General features: G+C 33.9%; 1 protein-coding gene across 3 annotated transcripts; it reads right to left on the bottom strand.

The window, feature by feature from the left end:
• Positions 1-14,020: 14,020 nt before the first annotated feature.
• On the bottom strand, positions 14,021-15,480 carry LOC133804516 (guanine nucleotide-binding protein subunit gamma 1-like). 3 transcript variants are annotated; one of them, XM_062242670.1, is made up of 4 exons: positions 15,016-15,472; positions 14,866-14,918; positions 14,746-14,790; positions 14,021-14,362 (listed from the first exon to the last, which is right to left on the bottom strand). In XM_062242670.1, the coding sequence occupies exons 1-4, from the start codon at positions 15,280-15,282 to the stop codon at positions 14,281-14,283; spliced, it is 447 nt and encodes a 148-aa protein (XP_062098654.1). In that variant the 5' UTR covers positions 15,283-15,472; the 3' UTR covers positions 14,021-14,280. The 3 variants fall into 3 exon arrangements, with proteins under 3 accessions (XP_062098654.1, XP_062098655.1, XP_062098657.1); XM_062242671.1 differs by lacking the exon at positions 14,746-14,790 and having other exon boundaries at positions 15,016-15,474; XM_062242673.1 differs by lacking the exons at positions 14,746-14,790; positions 14,866-14,918 and having other exon boundaries at positions 15,016-15,480.
• Between the last annotated feature and the right edge of the window lie 2,544 nt (positions 15,481-18,024).

Here is an 18,024-nt window from a genome sequence, read left to right as displayed (position 1 = left end):
ACGGTGGGGGTCGCTGCTTGCCATCCCGTACTCGCCAAAAAATCCGAGCCCAGAATCGTCGTTTTCTCAAAACCAACGTCTGATTCGTGAATACGATCTCGCGCGCGACCAGAAAGAAACCCGAGCTCATTATCGCTGCCAAATCGTCGAGGTCATAGAGAAAAAGAGAAGAATCCTTCGAGAGGCACTTTGTCCGGAATCTGGTTCAGGGCCCAGATCGACCCCCCTTGATCCTAGGTTAAAGGTGATGATCGCATACAACCCGGGAGAGCTTCAATTCTCACTGATGGGGGAGCCCTCTACCTCGTAGCCAAGGAGAGAATTTTTCGAGACCGAGCACTACTGGAGCTCGGTTACCTCGCTAGGTCAGATAAACGATATCTTGGCCTTTCATGGTATAAGGCTGTTAGGCTCGCTAAGGTGTCGAGCTCCTACCTCCCAAGAGCGAAGCTGCCGCGCCCCAGGAGATGGAAATCCTGACAACAAGCTGAGGTATGCTGCCGCACCCCAGGGGGCACTGACCTAAGAATCAGAAACGGCATTAGCGTCTTGAACGCATGGCCGATAAAAGATTAGATCTAATCGATATCAGTGTTGAATGACTCTAAGGCATTAATGCTGGACCGACCCTAAGGTCGATGAATTTATAAACGCTTGGCTAGTCTAAGACTAGTTACTGAGAGCCAGGGCCAAAGGCCTAGGAGACTGCTTGTCACATGGCTAGGGAACAGAGTTCCATAGTTATGACTCTAGAGTCACGAGGAAGGTTATGTTGGTGACTAATCACCATGCACCTATCATGTTTAAGCTAGTGAAAGGCTCACTTATCTGTTAAGCCTCGGTGACCCTATCGTCACATGGCTAAAGGGAACTGTTCCCAATTTAGTGACTTATGCGACTGTCACCCATCTGTTTTGGACTGAAAGTCCTAAATGATTATTATGATCATTGTTGATATTATATCGTGCTATATTGTGTTTTCTTGCTGGGCCTTGGCTCATGGGTGCTATGTGGTGCAAGTAAAGGGAAAGAAAAGCTCACCCAGCCTTGAGTGGAGAGCTTAGGTGGTGATGTGTACATATGCGGCCGCTTGACCACCACGGCCAAGGAGTTCTCAGAGGAACTAGGGGGTTTACCCTATTTTTGCTGCTTAGATTGGCGGGGTTGTAAATTTGAAACAGTAGTGACCATTTTGTACTATAAACAACTTGTAAATGTTTTGAATAGCTCATGAGCAGTTTTTATACTTAATGAAATATATCCTTTCTTTTTTACTGACTTTTCACCTTAGCCTGTTAATCGCACTAAGAACACGTTTTTAACCAAAGGACTCGGGTAGCAGGTCAAATTTCCGGTTCACCGTAACTGTTCTGGGGTAACCAGGGCGTTACAAAAATACTTACAGTGGGCAACTTGGAGGAGGAGGCGGCGGCACTGGTGGCTCGCAGTGGCGCCGGGGTGGGGCTCGGGTGGGGTGAGGTGGGGGCTCGGGTGGGGTGGCCGTCGGGGTGGGTGGGCTCGACTGGGGTGGGATGGTCATCAGGGTGGGTGGGGTGGTCGTCGGGGTGGGGTGCCGTCGGGGTATAGCTGGTGGGGGTGCGGCTGGTGGTGGTGTGGCCGAAGTGTGGTGGAGGATTGAGAAGAGAAGAAGAAAAAGAGAAAAAAAAGGAAGAAAAAAAATGGGGAAGAAGGGCTCACGGCTGCTGTAATATCGCCATGAATTTTGCCAGCGCGTTTCATTGCGCCGGCAAAAGTTTTTAATACAACCTTAGGACAAAACGGTGTCGTTTTATTTAGTCCAACTTTTACCGATGCAAAATAGACTTTTACCGGCGCAACGAAACGCGCCGGCAAAAGTCTAGCCAACTACTTTGTTGAAAACGTGCACAATTTAAAAATGTACGGTTGACTTTTGTCGGCGCAATTCGGGGTTGCACCGAAAAAAGTGCTTGTTTTTGCCGGCGCAATTCACTAAATGCGCCGGCAAAAACCTTATTTCTTGTAGTGTTTATTGGTAAGTAAAGATTTTTAGATAGGTAGTTTTAATTATATATTTAAATTAAATTAATATAAATAATAAATAAAAGTAATTAATTTTAAAAATATTTAACATTTTTTCTCAAATAAATTATTTAGCATTAATAATAAAATAAACAAACATATATTATAAAATATTCATTGCTTAACGATGAGTGTTAACTAATAACATTTTATAAAAAAATATCAGCAAGTCTATTACAAGTCATTACAAACTCAATAATGTCATTTTATTGATATTCTTCTTATTATTCACTTTGGGATTATTGCACGAGAGACTCATTTTTCTCTAACTGAACTTGTGAATGTCGATGATGGCTTTGGGAGGTGGACACCGAAGATGGTTGGAGGTGGGGTTCAGGTTGATGGCAATGGGAAGATTATATAATTAATTTCAACACAATAATTTTCCCCAATTTAATCATCACAAGGATTTCAGAAAACATGACTTATTATTATGGGCATTTATGACACTTGACATACCAACATATATTAAAAACAAATTTATGAGCACATCAAGTCTCATAATCACCAACATAGAATAAGTACACTTATTCTTGAACATCATAGGCAAAATAAATTCAAAGTAACAATGGCAAAAATCCACAAACTATAAAAATCATATTTATAGACACGGAACCAGACCTTACAGCCTAAGAGCAACACTAAATCTTAATACAAATATCAGAAACAAAGTATCAAACAATATATACTAAAACATATCCTAGCTCAAAACAGATCCCTTCATATATATACATTAAAAAAGATTCATTCCTCAAAACAGAACCACACCCTACACTCAAATAGCAACACTAACGCTAAATACAAATATCAGAAACAAAGTACCAAACAACATATATTAAACCAAATCCTTACTCAAAACATATCTCTTCATATATAGACATATTAAAACAGATTGCTTGCTCAAAACAGAACCAGTAACAGAAACAAAGATTAATGCAAAATTTTGGAAATTATAACACAACACAAGAACCAACAAAACGAGAATACTAAGGACAAACTAAGCTGTCAAAGAAGTAGACCCTAAGAAAGTTGTAATTAGTACCAGAAACAAAGTACCAAACAAAATATATTTTTAAAAAAAAATCCTTGCTCAAAACAAATCCCTTCATATATAGACATATTAAAATAGATTTCTTGCTCAAAACAAATCTCTGCATATACATACAAAATTTATATACATGTATACATAATCAACCAAACCAGAAACAACATATTTAATAAAAAAACATAAATCTAAATGCAGTCGAAAAGCAAGCCACTAACAACATTTTGATACAAAGTACCAAACTAAATATGAATAAAACCAACAGAGAAAAAATTAAAATACACAAACAGAAAAATCAGAAACAATGTATGAGAACACCATAATCAAATCATAACAAAGTACCTCAGAACTACGATTCATCATCAAACCTTCAGATTAATGGGGATTTAATCAGTATAAATCATACAATTTTACCTCCAAGGCCACAATCCATCTTTCTACCACCAAGCCTAATCCGAAAATCTCAAAGCCACCAAGCCTAATCCAAGAAAAGGAAAGCCACCGAGCCTAATCCGAAAATCTCAGAGCCACTAAAACCAACTAAAAACTCTTAAAGCCATCGAGACCAACCCAAAATGCTCAAACCCTTCAAACAAATCAAGCCTAAAGATTCAATACAAATAAAACTAATAGTAAGCAAAGGAACACTAACAAGATATTCACAAAACACATAGTCAATATAAACAATTTTAATCAAACAAAATAAAAATAAAAAAGATAATGAATGGGTTCCAGTTTACAGAGCCTTTTAGCGTCGATGAAGAGAGTGACCAGTGGTGGATAAAGGATTCGTTGATCGATCTCAAAGGAATCGTGGAATGAAGATGGTGGCTCAGATGTTCAAGAAGGAGGCGACGTCTCACTAATCTTTGGAATAAGGCGTTGAGTTACAAATTGAAGAAGGATGCGACATGAGTTCCAGTATAGAAGAAGAAGGAGGCGGCTTGGAGAAGGTGGCTTCTGGGTTCGTTGTTGCTCGGAGGCATATGGGATCGACAGAAGATGAGGCGGCAAGGGTTCGACAGAGAAGGAGGCGACTTAGAGAAGAGAGAAGAGAAAAGTTATAAGTGTAGGTTTTAGGTTTATAAAATTTATATTTATGTATTTATTATATAATAGATATATATAATTATATTTATGTTTTTATTTTTATAAATAGATATGTTTATGTTTTTATGAAGAGAGAGTGAGGGAATGTTGTCCACATCACCTTTAATTTTAATAAAAAAATTAAAATTTTAAATAAAATTGGAGGGAATAATAAGCTCCAAAAGTTGAAAATTTTCCCTCCAATATATTCGTAGGAAAAACCCTTTACCTACCAATATTATTGGTAGTGATATATTATTCTAAAATATTTAAAATTTTATCAATATTTACCTACCAATAGTTCGTACCATTAAATATTGCGTAGGAAAAAGTATTTTTACCTACCAATATTTATAGGTAGGTAAGAAATTGGTAGGTAAATGTCAGATTTCTTGTAGTGATATAGAAGTTTGAACCTAAGCAGGAAAGGGTATTTGTACAGACAGACAAATCGTTCCTTATGTCTAAAACACCAAATGATAAGCCAACGTCTCAACTAATACTTTGAGGTGCCATCTACAACGATCCATAAAGATGATCATATAAAGTTTGAAATAACTAATAAATATTCAATGTTGCAATAAACTAGTACCTTTAGGTGAGATCAACATCGATTGATACAATCCACAACACTTTAACTACTAGCATTCAACAAGAATACTATTAGTTGTTGATTTTAGAACACTAGTGGTATAATCGACATGTTCAATAGTTCTAAATAATAAATAATTAGTCAATGTTGCAATAAACTACCATTTTGAGGTGTTACAACATCGATAGACACAAATCATAACATTTTAACAAGTGAGAGTCAATAACAATACCCAATAACAATGACATTGTGGATCTTCAAATACGGTGGGTGTAATCAAACCATGGATTTGGTCTAAAATAACCAATAAGTATCAAATGATACAAGAAACCGTGACCTTGGGGTTAGATCAACAACGATCGACACTGGTCACAACAGTTTAACCACTAATAGTTGATGAAAACAATGTTGATTAGTTTTATTGTTAATCTTGGAACACTCTCGAGGAAATCAGATTGTTGATTAGATCTAAAATACTCAATAATATGACAAGGATGCAAGAATACAAAGAAACTCCAACTAAAAAGTTTTAAATTGTTTCTTTTTGTTAGTTATACCTTTGTCGACACTTTTATGATATTTTTCGGTGCATTTCTCTTACTTTTCCTGGTGCATTTATGAAATTCGTCGGCAAAAATCCCCACGTCAAATAAACAATCCTTTTTTCTGGGAAAAATTTGACTAAAAGTGTCGGGAAAAGTCTAATCATAAAAGGTGAGGTCTTTTATCGATGTATTTCGTGTAGCTCGCTGGCAAAAGATGTTTTACTGGCACATTACCAAAAATCATTGTGAAAGGTACTTTTTGCTAGGAAAAAAACGTCGACAATTATCCAGTTTTTTACTGATGCATTTCACGAAAAAGCCCCAGGAAAAACTAAATTTCGTTCGTGTTTAGCAAAAGTAATGTTTCTTCTAATGATTGCTACAATAATCAATAGCTTATAACATAAGAGACTGTAATATGTTTAATTTGCCTAACAAATAAGTAATTGTAAACAGATCTAGATACTTTAACAATAAGAGAATGTAAATGAAATATTGCAAAGATTATTATATAATTTGAAATGTATAATTTATTAAATACTTAAATAATTTGTAAAATTGTAAAACTGTAAATGAATCTAATATAAAATAAGTATATTGATTTAAAATAGCTAATTAACCTAGATAACTACCAATAATTTAAAACTATACAAAACTATTTCATAACGACTTAGTTGGAAAAATAAGCAATATTATAGTATTGCAAAAATATTAAAAATTTAGTAAATATGTAGTTTTGATAGATAATGAATATATATTTTTTTAGAGAAATTCTTCCATATTTTGTAATCATTATACATCAAAATTCTAAATATAATAAAAGATTGGTTTTCTCAAGAAAAAAAAGTATTATGAGAAATATTATTGGAAAACTATGTAAGGTTATTTAAATTATAGAAAGTAATTTTTTTACCACATGGTTAAAAAGATTAAACCACTACAAAAAAAAAAAAATGTTTGTACCGAGAACACTATACCGAGAATATAAATTTTCAGATACATGGGTTGAGAAAAACTGTATAAGGTCTGGATATAAACCCTGCGAACAGACTCCTTCTTCTTTCCTTTTCCATCATTCTGTCGACAACCCCTCTCTCTCTCTCCTCTGCATCCTCTCTCTCTCTCTCTCACTAAACTCCAGCTTTCTCTCTCACTAAAATCCCTCTTTTAAGTGCTAAATCTCCCACCAAACTCAATTTTCTTATCCATTTTTTAAGGTAATTTCTATTTCTCTAAGTTGTATATATTTATGTATATTTTTGTATAACTTTCTAACCTATTTTTTTTTTTTTTTGGATTTTTTTGTTTGAAGGATTTTTAAGCGCAATTTTCACATTCCAATTTGAAGTTTACGTACTATTTCAAAGTTTAAGAGTAAGTTGTTTCCTATTTTTCAGATTTGTATGATTTTTTTTTCAATTTTTTTTGTTATTTTGTATATATATATCTATTTACTTACTTACTGTGTAGAGATTTGGATTGGATTTTAGTTTTGTATGTATATATTTATGTTAGATAAAAATAAAAATCTTTTCTTAGATTACGTGTTATTTTAATTTTTTTATAATTAAATTTAAAAAATATTTTATTAGTGAAAATGAGATTAGGGATTAAAAAATTAAAAAAAATTTAGATGGTTACTGAATTAGATGATTAATTAGTATTTTTTGGTATTAAAATGGAACCTTTGTTTTTTTGGTAAAAATTATGTATAGGAATTAAATTTAGTAGATTAAAGAACTTATAAATTGTATTTTAGATTACCTTTAAGTTAATTATTTTTTTGTTAGTCTTATACTTGAATAGTATATTTTTGCAATTAGATTTAATATGCTTCAATAGTATATTTTTTGTGTGTAATTTGACTTTTAGTTATAAAAATGTGTTTGTAATGTTCTCTTGTTTTGTCTGGGTGTTGTTTGCAGGTTTTTTATTTTGGGATAGATGAAAATATAGTTGTTATGCCACCGATTTTTTTTAAAAATAAATTTAGGATATCAACTAAAATGTTTAATAAAATAATTTTCCAATAAATCAAACACTTAATTGATTTCATTAGTGAGTTAACAAGTAAATTTAATAATTTTTTATTTATGATGAAAATAAGTTTTATAAATATTAGTGAACATTTTCATGTTAAATGTTAAATATAAAACTAATTAAAATTGATTATATAATTAATTTAAAATAATAAAGTAGTTTAATTTAGAAGAAAAAAAAAGTAAGCCTAATACTTTTAAAATTATTTTTATTCTAATAAAAATAATGATAAAATTACTAAATTTAATATTTAACCAAAGATTAATTATTAATAAATTTAAATAATTAAATATAAACAAATAAAGATAATTATTAAACATATTACAATTAGATGTCACAAAACATTATAATTCATTGAAAATAACATAAGATATTATAGGACAAAAAAGTTATCTATTTGTTTGTCTTTGGTAATAAAAAATTATTACCAAAGATAGGATAGTGTGTTATTATCACATAGTGATAATTTTTTAATTATTTCTATTTTCACTAAAAGCCTTAGATCCGTTCGGAGAGGGTGAGTCATTAATGACTCTTAAATTTTCCTCTCACTGAATTGTCCAGTTCGGATAGTTTGGGATTACTATATACCTTTAGTGTGATTTGTTACTTAGTTATTGTTTCATTTGTAGAGATTTCAGTATACATCTCTTTTGTTCTCATAAGTGGGTAGATTTAATTTTAGTTTGCGCACTTATGAGAACTATGGGGAGGTGCTACCAATTTTTTTACAAATATGTAATAATATTATGAGTGTAAATCACATTATATGTATATTGTAAACCTGAATGAGATAGGTTCTTTACCCTTATAGAAATGGAGTGAAAATATGGATTAGGAAACACACACAAATTGGTTGTAAGTTTGATGATAAGTGTTCCGTGCAGTGCTACACTCATACAATGTCAATCGACAAGAGCTGGATTAATTTGACAGATTGATTATCTGATGAGTATGAAGCTGGTGTGATGGATTTTTTTCAGAGAGCAAGGTAGTGCGTTGACTCAAGGGGATTGGTGAAATGTCTGTGTAGAAGGTGTGTCAACGTTGAATTTCAGACGATTGATGTATTAGAAGATCATCTTTTTGTAAATGATTTTCTACGGAAATATACCAATTGACATTATTTAAGTGCAAATGGTTTGACACTAATCGGTCTTTAGGATTAAAGTCTGAGCAAAACATAACTAGTATTAAAAATAGTTCGGAGGCGTTCAAAGATGATAAATTTATCTTAGTAACTCAGGCTAACCAAGTTTTCTACATTGCTGACCTCAAAAATAAATCTCACTGGAAAGTCGTCCAAGTAGTGCATCACAGAAATGTGTGGGACATTCCACTAGTTGAAGAATAACTGGAGGATGTAGAAGTAGATGCTATGCATGACACTAGTTCCTCTGATTTCCAATTATTCATTGGTTTTGGTCCGTTGCCACAAATCAACTTTGAACGTACAGGGGCTCCTGTATCGCCCTACTACTCAGAGATCGTTACACTTTGTATTTTAAATAGTGCTAAACTCGCTAAACGAGTTATTTGGCCATAATTGTGTAACTAAAACGTTTACTTCCATACATGGGATCCCAAAATACATTTAAAAGGTTTTCAATGATGAAAAGGTTACAACCTGCTGAACTAAGTGGAAAATTAGGGTTTGACCTTAGTTTCTCTTTAAACCCTCGGCCGTGATGGTTGAGCAGGCGCATATGTACACATCATCACCTAAGCTCTCCAACTCAAGGATGGTCCAACTTTCTTTTCCCTTTACCTGCACCACAAAGCACCCGTGAGCCAAGACTTAGCAAGAAAACTTAAACATGTTCATAAGCAATAAATAACATGTTACCGAATCACAATAAGCATGCCTTGCAGTAATAACTCTTCTCATGCATGCACACCATCCATATAAATGACTACAGTGTCATATGGGGCCAATAGCCCAAGATAAATGATCAATGAATCATAGTGGGGCCCAATGCCCAAAATACATGATTAATAAATCATACTGAGGTTCCACGCCCTAGGATATGGGACTGATAAGTCACCCCGGGCCCCTTGCCCCATCCTCCATATAACTAGCCTTGGAGCTGGCCCATCATACCTGGCACTGAGTTTTCCACGACCAATAGGTTGGTCAAGCGTCTATCACGCTCTTGATTAAGCATAACCACATGGACCAGCACTCAGTGCGCTATTGCCATCCTTGACTAATAAGTCAATGCTTTACGACCAGCACTTAGTGTGCTAAGGTCGTCCTTGACTATTAAGTCAATGCTTTATGATTAGCACTCAACATGCTAATGTCGTCCTTGAATAATAAGTCAATGCTTTACGACCAGCACTCAACGTGCTAAGGTCGTCCTTGACTAATAAGTTAATGCTGTATGACCATCACTCAGCATGCCAAGGCCGTCCTTGACTAATAAGTCAATGCTTTACGACTAGTACTCAACATGCTAAGGTCGTCCTTGACTAATAAGTCAATGCTGGGGCCCAGCCCTAGGATATGAGACTAATAAGTCACCCCGGGGCCCATTGCCCTATCCACTGTATGACCAGCCTTGGAGTTGGCCCAACATACCTGGCGCTCTAGTTTTCTCACGACCAATAGGTCGGTCAAGCATATGATGAGTTCCAGGTTAAGCATAACCATAACAACCAGCATTCGGCGCGTTATTGCTGCCCTTGACTGATAAGTCAATGCTTTACGACCAGCGCTCAACGCTATTGCTGTCCTTGACTGATAAGTCAAGCCTTTCTCAATTAGATAATGCAGACAAGCATATATCATATATCAAATATCCAAATACAAAGCATTCAACATGCTTAAATCAATAATCACAAGCATAATCATAATCATGCACATTCTCAGGCATTCATGCCTTATTCATGTTCCTGTTCAACAATTTGGCCCAAGCCATAATCACATGTACCACATACCGAGTGCAGTTTTCTTACCTTTAATCCAAGCACAGGTTACCAATGAACGACCCCAAGATCTTGATTCTGAGCCCCTAGTGATAACCTAGTCACAACCATAATATAGAATCCCAACAAAAACAAGCAAATAAAGGCTTTCAGATCAAAACCTAGCCTCGGGGACCTCGAACTCTACTAAACCGGGTAGTAGGATCGATCTCGAGCCCTTAGGTTTGAATTTCTGTCATTAAAAACCTAAGGTGGCCAAAGTTGCCCAGGCGGGCTGCGACTTGCCCTTAAGGGTTGCGGCATACCTCCCAGACAGAACCCCCTGTCTGAAATTCAGTTCAAGGGTCGCGGCATGCCCATGAGGGTCGCGTCATGCCTCCCAGACAGAACTGCCTCAGTGCCTTGGGTTCACACAGGCCACGACGCTCAAGAACAGGGTCGTGGCGCGACCCCACGAACCCAGAAATCCCTGGTTTTTCTCAGCCAAAACCTTACCAAAAATCATCCTAATTAGTTCCCAAAATCATAATTCAAACTCCCAAACATTAATAGCACATTAACACCATGAAAACCCAAGTTTAACTTCAATTAAAACCTCCACCAAATCTTTAATCCAAGACCTTGAGCCTCAAACTCAAGAACACTATAAAAACAGGCCAGAACTCACTTAAAACAAGAATTGAAGCTTACCTCAGCTCTGATTATGTCCTCATATCTGTAACTAATTAAGCCCCAAAGCAAGCCTTCAATCCAAGCTTAAGTTTTCCATTAATTTCCTCAAAAATCCAAACCAAGATAGGGGAGAAAGAGAGAAACCGAGTGTAAGAGAAAGAGAGAAGGAGAGCTACTCTATTTTGGGTTCCTACTGCTAAGTATATATCTCCTTAGATTAGAATTGACTAAAATACCCCTTGCCCTTGGCTTCTGATTTATGCCCCAAAGGGCAAATTTGTCTTTTGCCACTTATTATGTTAATCATAATTAACGTCTCAGAATTTCCGTTATTTCTAATATCCTCAAATAATTACCAAATAATTTTCCCATTATCTGATCCCGGTAATATACTAAATACCCAAAATATTCCTTGACTCACTCCGAGTCAAGTATTGGTCCCGTTGTGACTTTCCCACTAGCTTTCTTTCTAGGAACATCTCGTGCTGAGTAACCCAAATATATCCACATAATGTTGTGGTCTCACACATATATCACATATATGCCAATATACCCATAATGGGCCAAATGACGAATATTGCCCCTTTTAATCAGAAACGGGCCCACAGGCATATTTAATACACCTAAACATGCATATCAAGACATATTATAATATAAGTAACATAATCATATAATGATACACATATATATATATCACATAATTTCCATAATTTGTCATCCTAGCCCCATAATCAAGGTCCTAAGCCTTATTAGGTAATTTGAGACGTTACAACTCTATTACAATTTGTTGATATAGATAATGTTGCAATTGAGGAGGATAGGGAGGAGGAGGAGGATGAGGAGGAGGAGGAAGAGGAAGAGGAAGAGGAAGAGGAAGAGGAAGCTGAATTCATAGAAGAAGATGATGACGAGGAAGATGAACACATAGAAATTGATGGTGATAGTGAAGATTATTATAGTGATGATTAAGTGGTAATTTTATAATATGATTTTATTATGTTGAAGTAATTATGTTTTACAATAATTTATTATTATAGTTATTATGTTTAGTATAAATATAATTTTAATATCTATATTTTTCAGATATGGCTGACGTTATTGCTCGATCTCACAGGGGTGGTGGTGGAGGATGTGATCCTCCACGTGGACCGTCAGATATCCCAGCTGATTATGACATGGTAATACATTACACATTGATACACTCCTTAAATTTTAACAGTTAATACATATTAATTTAACAATACTAAATTTGCATATAATAGCGCCTCCAAACAAGCGTGGACACCACAAGATTGAACACGCAAGAAAAAAAGGAAGAGTTGGGGCGTCCTCTCCCTCTCGAGTGAGATGTGCGAGGGAGAACATATAAAGAGATCGGCGATTACAACTCAAATTTCTCAAGCGAGTTGGGATTACTTGTTCGACAGTACACAAATCCAGACTGTCCTCAATGGTCAAAAGTATCAAAGACCTCGAAACAAAGAATACTTGCATTTATGGAGGTAAGTCATTTCTATATTTATGTTAATTCTATTTAATTATATATCATATTTACTAATAAATGTTTGTAATTTATGATGATTTGTTTGATATCGGGCGTGCCAGATATGGACAAGGGCACATGCCTAGGATCTGTGCCAAAAAGTATTATGATTAGAAGTACAGTAGTAAGAACATTTAAAGATTAATGGGCCATAAAATCGTTCTGGTGGTTGCACAGATACGCAGTGGCAAAAACCATTGAATTTTTCAAACTCCCAGACATTATGATATTAATTTCTTGCTAAACTTAACTCTCTTAATTAAATATATTGTTAACATAAACTTTTTGCAGAAACATTCTGGGGTCACCAAGGAAAATAAGAAGAAACTAAAAGAGCTCAACTACGGAGGTTCTCAGCTATTCCCAGCGCTGCGCTACAAAAAAGTTAATTAATTATTTTTTAGTTTGTTTTTCTTATTTACGTCTAATTTTTTTTAAATATGTACGCGACAACACAATTTAGAGACATGGCAACTTGAGCCGATCCTGGATAGCTGGATGGATACTCACCATATATCAGGTATAGGGTGGGTGACAGAAACAGCCAAAAAAACCTGAGTACTTTAAGTTTTTTTAAACATTTTTCAAAACTTTAATTATTTATTTACAATACATAATTACATTATATATTGTATCATAGGATGAATTGCGTGCATATCGCGACACACATCAGACACATATCGCGCTTGAAGATGACGACTTGTCTTTGGTACAAACTGTCTTCGGAAAACGACGTGACCACCAGAAAGGATATGGGATTATTCCTAATATAAGGGACCAAACTCCATTTACTATTGATCCTCCATAAACTAGAGATGAAGAGATGGCTGAGATGAGAGAGCGTATTCGACAATTAGAGGAGTACATCCAGACTTATTGTGTCACCTCGAGATCTCAGTGTGCCCCACCACCACCTAATGATCCCGATGTTGGAGCATCGAGTCAGTAGGACTTATGTATGAGTTTTATTATTATGGACTATTATATTTTCATGTTTAGGAGAGCAAACACACTCTTATGTTTTTATTTATATGTTTAATATAAATGTTTTAATTTTAGTCTATTGTTTTATATTTGATTCAAAATAAATCAATAAATAAATAAATATTGCACAAATTAAAAAAAAAATCTCGGTTCAGTCTATACCAAGGAAAATACTCTCGGTATAGACCATCCAGATGACAAAATTGGACAGGTTTCACCGACGATATTGTCAACTTTATACTGATAACTATTATCCTTGGTACAACCTATACCGATAACATATTTAATGTGCTTGGTAGAAGTTTTTCTCTACCGACGAGGATGTACTAAGAACTTTCTACCGAGGACAAACGGGCTTTTATTGACGACGTTTGTTCTCTGTATAGCCCCTATTTTTTGTAGTGAATGCAAAACTGCACAGTGCTTATGGCTAGTGTAAACTTGTATTAACAAAAAAAAAATAACAGAATAGTAATAAAGTGGTATAAACTTAAAATAAATTAATATACAAAAATGCAAAGTGAAAGTTTAAAATCTATGATTTTCATATTAGAGTAATTAAAATGTTGACATTACAAAATACTACCATTAATTGTAATTGTTATGGTAATGAAAGTTTGTCAATGTGAGACTGTTTTTCTTTTGAAATGATAGAATTATATTGTCTAATAATATGTTTTGAGCACTGATTATTAAATATTAAACAAAACAATTAAAGCTGTTCTATTAAAATCATTGCCTCATTCAAATAGTACCATCGGTGCGTGTGTGTCCTTGGTCCTTACTTCCAACGTTTGTGGCCTCGTGAGATGTGGGCTTTCCTGAACCAGCGATCCCAACTCACATCTGCCGGACCTTTTGTTCTGTTTCATCCAAAATCATCAAACATCTTTCTAATAAGTATTAGTATTAATTACATTGCAACATACTTTTGTTTTTTTTTAAAACAAAAAAAAACCCTTTGAAGACATGAGAGTTGAATTTTGTATGCGCAGAGTGAGTAATACATATATATATAAATATATATATTTATGGTACAAAAACAGATTAATTGTAATACATAATCAGAAACTGAAATTGTAAACAGATTCAAAGTGTGTAGTTTGATAGTTATAGATTTGGTTCTCTTATTTTTAGAATCAGAAACTGAAAAGGTAATTCTAAGTTTTTATAATACATAATCGTTTATGTACAATGTTCACAAATTATCATCACACAATAATAATCTTTAAAATTTCTCTCTTACGTGGGAAGTAGTGGATCTGGAATGGTTTCGAGGCTTGAAATGAGTCTGTGCAAAGAGATATATAATGAAAACTATAATTTGATAAAGCCAAACAAATGAATATATATATATATTACTCACTCTGCGCATACAATGGAGGATTCACCTACTGTGTCCAGTTCATTTAGTTCTTCCTACATCAAAATCGATATCTGTGTTATTTTTTCACAATTTTCTAGAAAAATATAACCCCATATATATATATGTGATTAAATTGTGTAAAAGGATAACCTGAATTAGGTTGATTTGAGTATTGAGATGAGATATAGCTGCATTCATCCTATGCCTCCCCAAGAAAGTGTGATTTATTTTTAACTTTGTTACTTCTGCCTTGTTGTGTTCTTGATGAGACGAAGATTGAGCCACCTCTTCTTCTTCCTTTCCTCTTTCTCCATCTCCATCTCTTTCACCTCTCACCGGCCACGACGGTGGCGGCTGTAGCGACGGAGGATTTGGTGGTTGTTTTTCACTGTCCATTGCCACCACAGCATTACTCATATTATATATGTAAATTCACAACAAACTCATCTCACTCTTTGGTAACAGAAATTTGGATATGGGTATATATATATATACATATATAATTGTATGTAACCCAGCAATAAGAGATTATTATTATTATTTTATTTTCAGAAGGAGAGAGGAAAGGGTGGGTGTTGGTTGAGAATAAGGTGGACCTAGTTTGCCCACAACATCATTATAAGCAGCAAAGAGTGGACCAAACTATATATAAATGAGTGGTATATATGTTCGTTAACTTGTGTAATATATATAGTTAAATGAAGAAGTGTTATATATATGTGTCCAGTATTATTTTAATTTGCTAGTTATTTTTTCTAAATATACAAAAAGGTAAAAATGTATAAGAGAGACTATTGACAACTATTAGAAAACAGTATCTATATCTCTTCTATATAAAAAAATGTGTACATAAAGAATTTTTTTGTGGTTAGTTTTAATGGTTTGTTTTATTAATTTTAATAAAATATTCTAAATATTTAACTGAATATATTTATAAAATTAATTAAAAATATATATTTATTAATTATATTAATATAAATTCAAAAATTATAAAACATCATTATTATAATAATATTTATTACAAGACCCATATATTATAATTATATTAATATAAATTCAAATTCAATTTTAAATGTTATAAAATATCATTATAATAATATATAATTTATAATCTTAATTTTTATTAAAAATATTATTATTTATGTTTAAAAAGAATATCATATTATATATATTTTAAATCATAAACAATATTTTCGCTTAATTTTTTATTTAATATATTTATGTCATTTTTTATATATAATATTATTTATTTATTTAAAATTTATATAACAATGTTACAAATTTAATAAAAATGATTAATATATATACTAGATACAAGCAACATACAATACATGTTTGTTTAGTTTTATTTATAGAATTTATTAATTTTTTTTATTAAATTTGTATCATTGTCATATAAATTTTAAATAAATAAATAATATTATATATATAAAATGATATAAACGTATTAAAAGAAAAATTAAACCATCGCATCGTTTATGATTTAAAAAAAAATTATATATAATAACTTTTTTAAACTATAATTCTTTTAATAAAAGATAAGATTATGTATTATGTATTATTATAATGATATTTTATAATATTTAAATTTATATTAATATACGTTTTAAATATCTAGTCATGTATTATATATTATTATAATATTTAAATACATATTAATATAATTATGAAAAATCTAGTCTTGTATTATATATTATTATAATAATGATATTTTATAACATTTGAATTTAAATTTATATTAACGTAATTAATAAATATCTTGTTGGACTCAAAATACTCGGCCCAAATGTCTTGTTATTTTTGGAACAAGTAAAACAAAGTGTTTTGTCCGAATAGAGGAGAAGTCGTCAGAACCCACAAGTCAAAGGCGAATCTCTCTTCTATCCTCTGCAAATTGAATGGGCAAACAGACATTCTGGTGGGAAATTAAGTTATCCTAATAACCAGTTTGGAAGTAGATTGAACAACTAACTCTATAGTGTTTTGCCCTATAAATATCACTTCGCCTAAGAGAAAAAGAGAGACTGACTTAAGTATCGGAGTGTCTTTCTTGTAGGTACACCCAGATGATTCAACGATCACCTGAGCTATCTGCATCGTTGGAGAACGATCGGAGAATCAACGTTTGACACCAAGTACCTCTCGAAATAGAAAGATCGAATTTGTTGCATCAACAATTTGGCGTCGTCTGTGGAAACTTTGAATAAAGAAAGTTTCTAAAGATCAAGAATCATTCTAACGTGAAAGCCATGCTGCCGAAAACTAACGGAGCATGGAGCACAGTCGTTCCTGTCGCCTCCACGGTCGATGTCAATGAACAACTCGACAAGATGTGTCGACTATTGGAGGCCAGCCAACAGAAGTCTGATGAGGCCATCAAAACATTGACTGCTGCACAAGAAAAAATGGAGGCCGAGATTGTTGAATTGAGGAGAGCAAACGAAGGCTTGCGCAAGACTTAGGATAAAGAAAAATCCAATCCAGATGGGTCGAGAACCTTGGTAGTCCAGGTAGACCCATTTGAAGACAGCACTCCTCGCGTCAGAGAAGGATCTCAGGCCCCGATACCGTCGTCACCAATACATCAACAACAGAAGGCTGTTGAGCGACAGACCGAACTGTATAAAGTACAAGCAGACGCTGACATAGAATGACCGCGAGAGAGCCAAGCCACCACAGAGCGTGATCACCCGCAAACCCATACCCGGGTCACTCCCGAAACGACAACTGAAGACCCTACCCCCTCCGCTCGGTTCTTGGAGAGTTGGAGAGAGGAAATGTTCCGAGAAGTATGCACAAATTCTCTGAGGGTCGACCCGCACACAGTTCTGACTTCATCGAAATGGTATCAAGAAATACTGAAAAACCACCCTTCACTGAATGGATCCAGAATGGGCCAAAAATGTAATGCCCTACTACCAAGGGACCATTACGTTATGCATCTTAGCCAGTGATAAACTCGCTAACCGAGCCATTTGGCCATAATCGTGTAACTAAGTATGATTAACGGTTTAGGGTTAAATTTTTTGGTCAAAGATACAACGTTTCACTAAAACGCTTACTATATACATTGGGATCCCAAAAATATATTTTAAAGGTTCATTACAATAAAATATTTACAACCAACCGACCTAAGCGGCAAAATAGGGTTTAACCCTA

Source organism: Humulus lupulus, chromosome X (assembly GCF_963169125.1).
Source record: "Humulus lupulus chromosome X, drHumLupu1.1, whole genome shotgun sequence".
In the NCBI taxonomy this organism is placed as follows: domain Eukaryota; kingdom Viridiplantae; phylum Streptophyta; class Magnoliopsida; order Rosales; family Cannabaceae; genus Humulus; species Humulus lupulus.
This window is presented reverse-complemented; position numbering and strand designations above follow the sequence as displayed.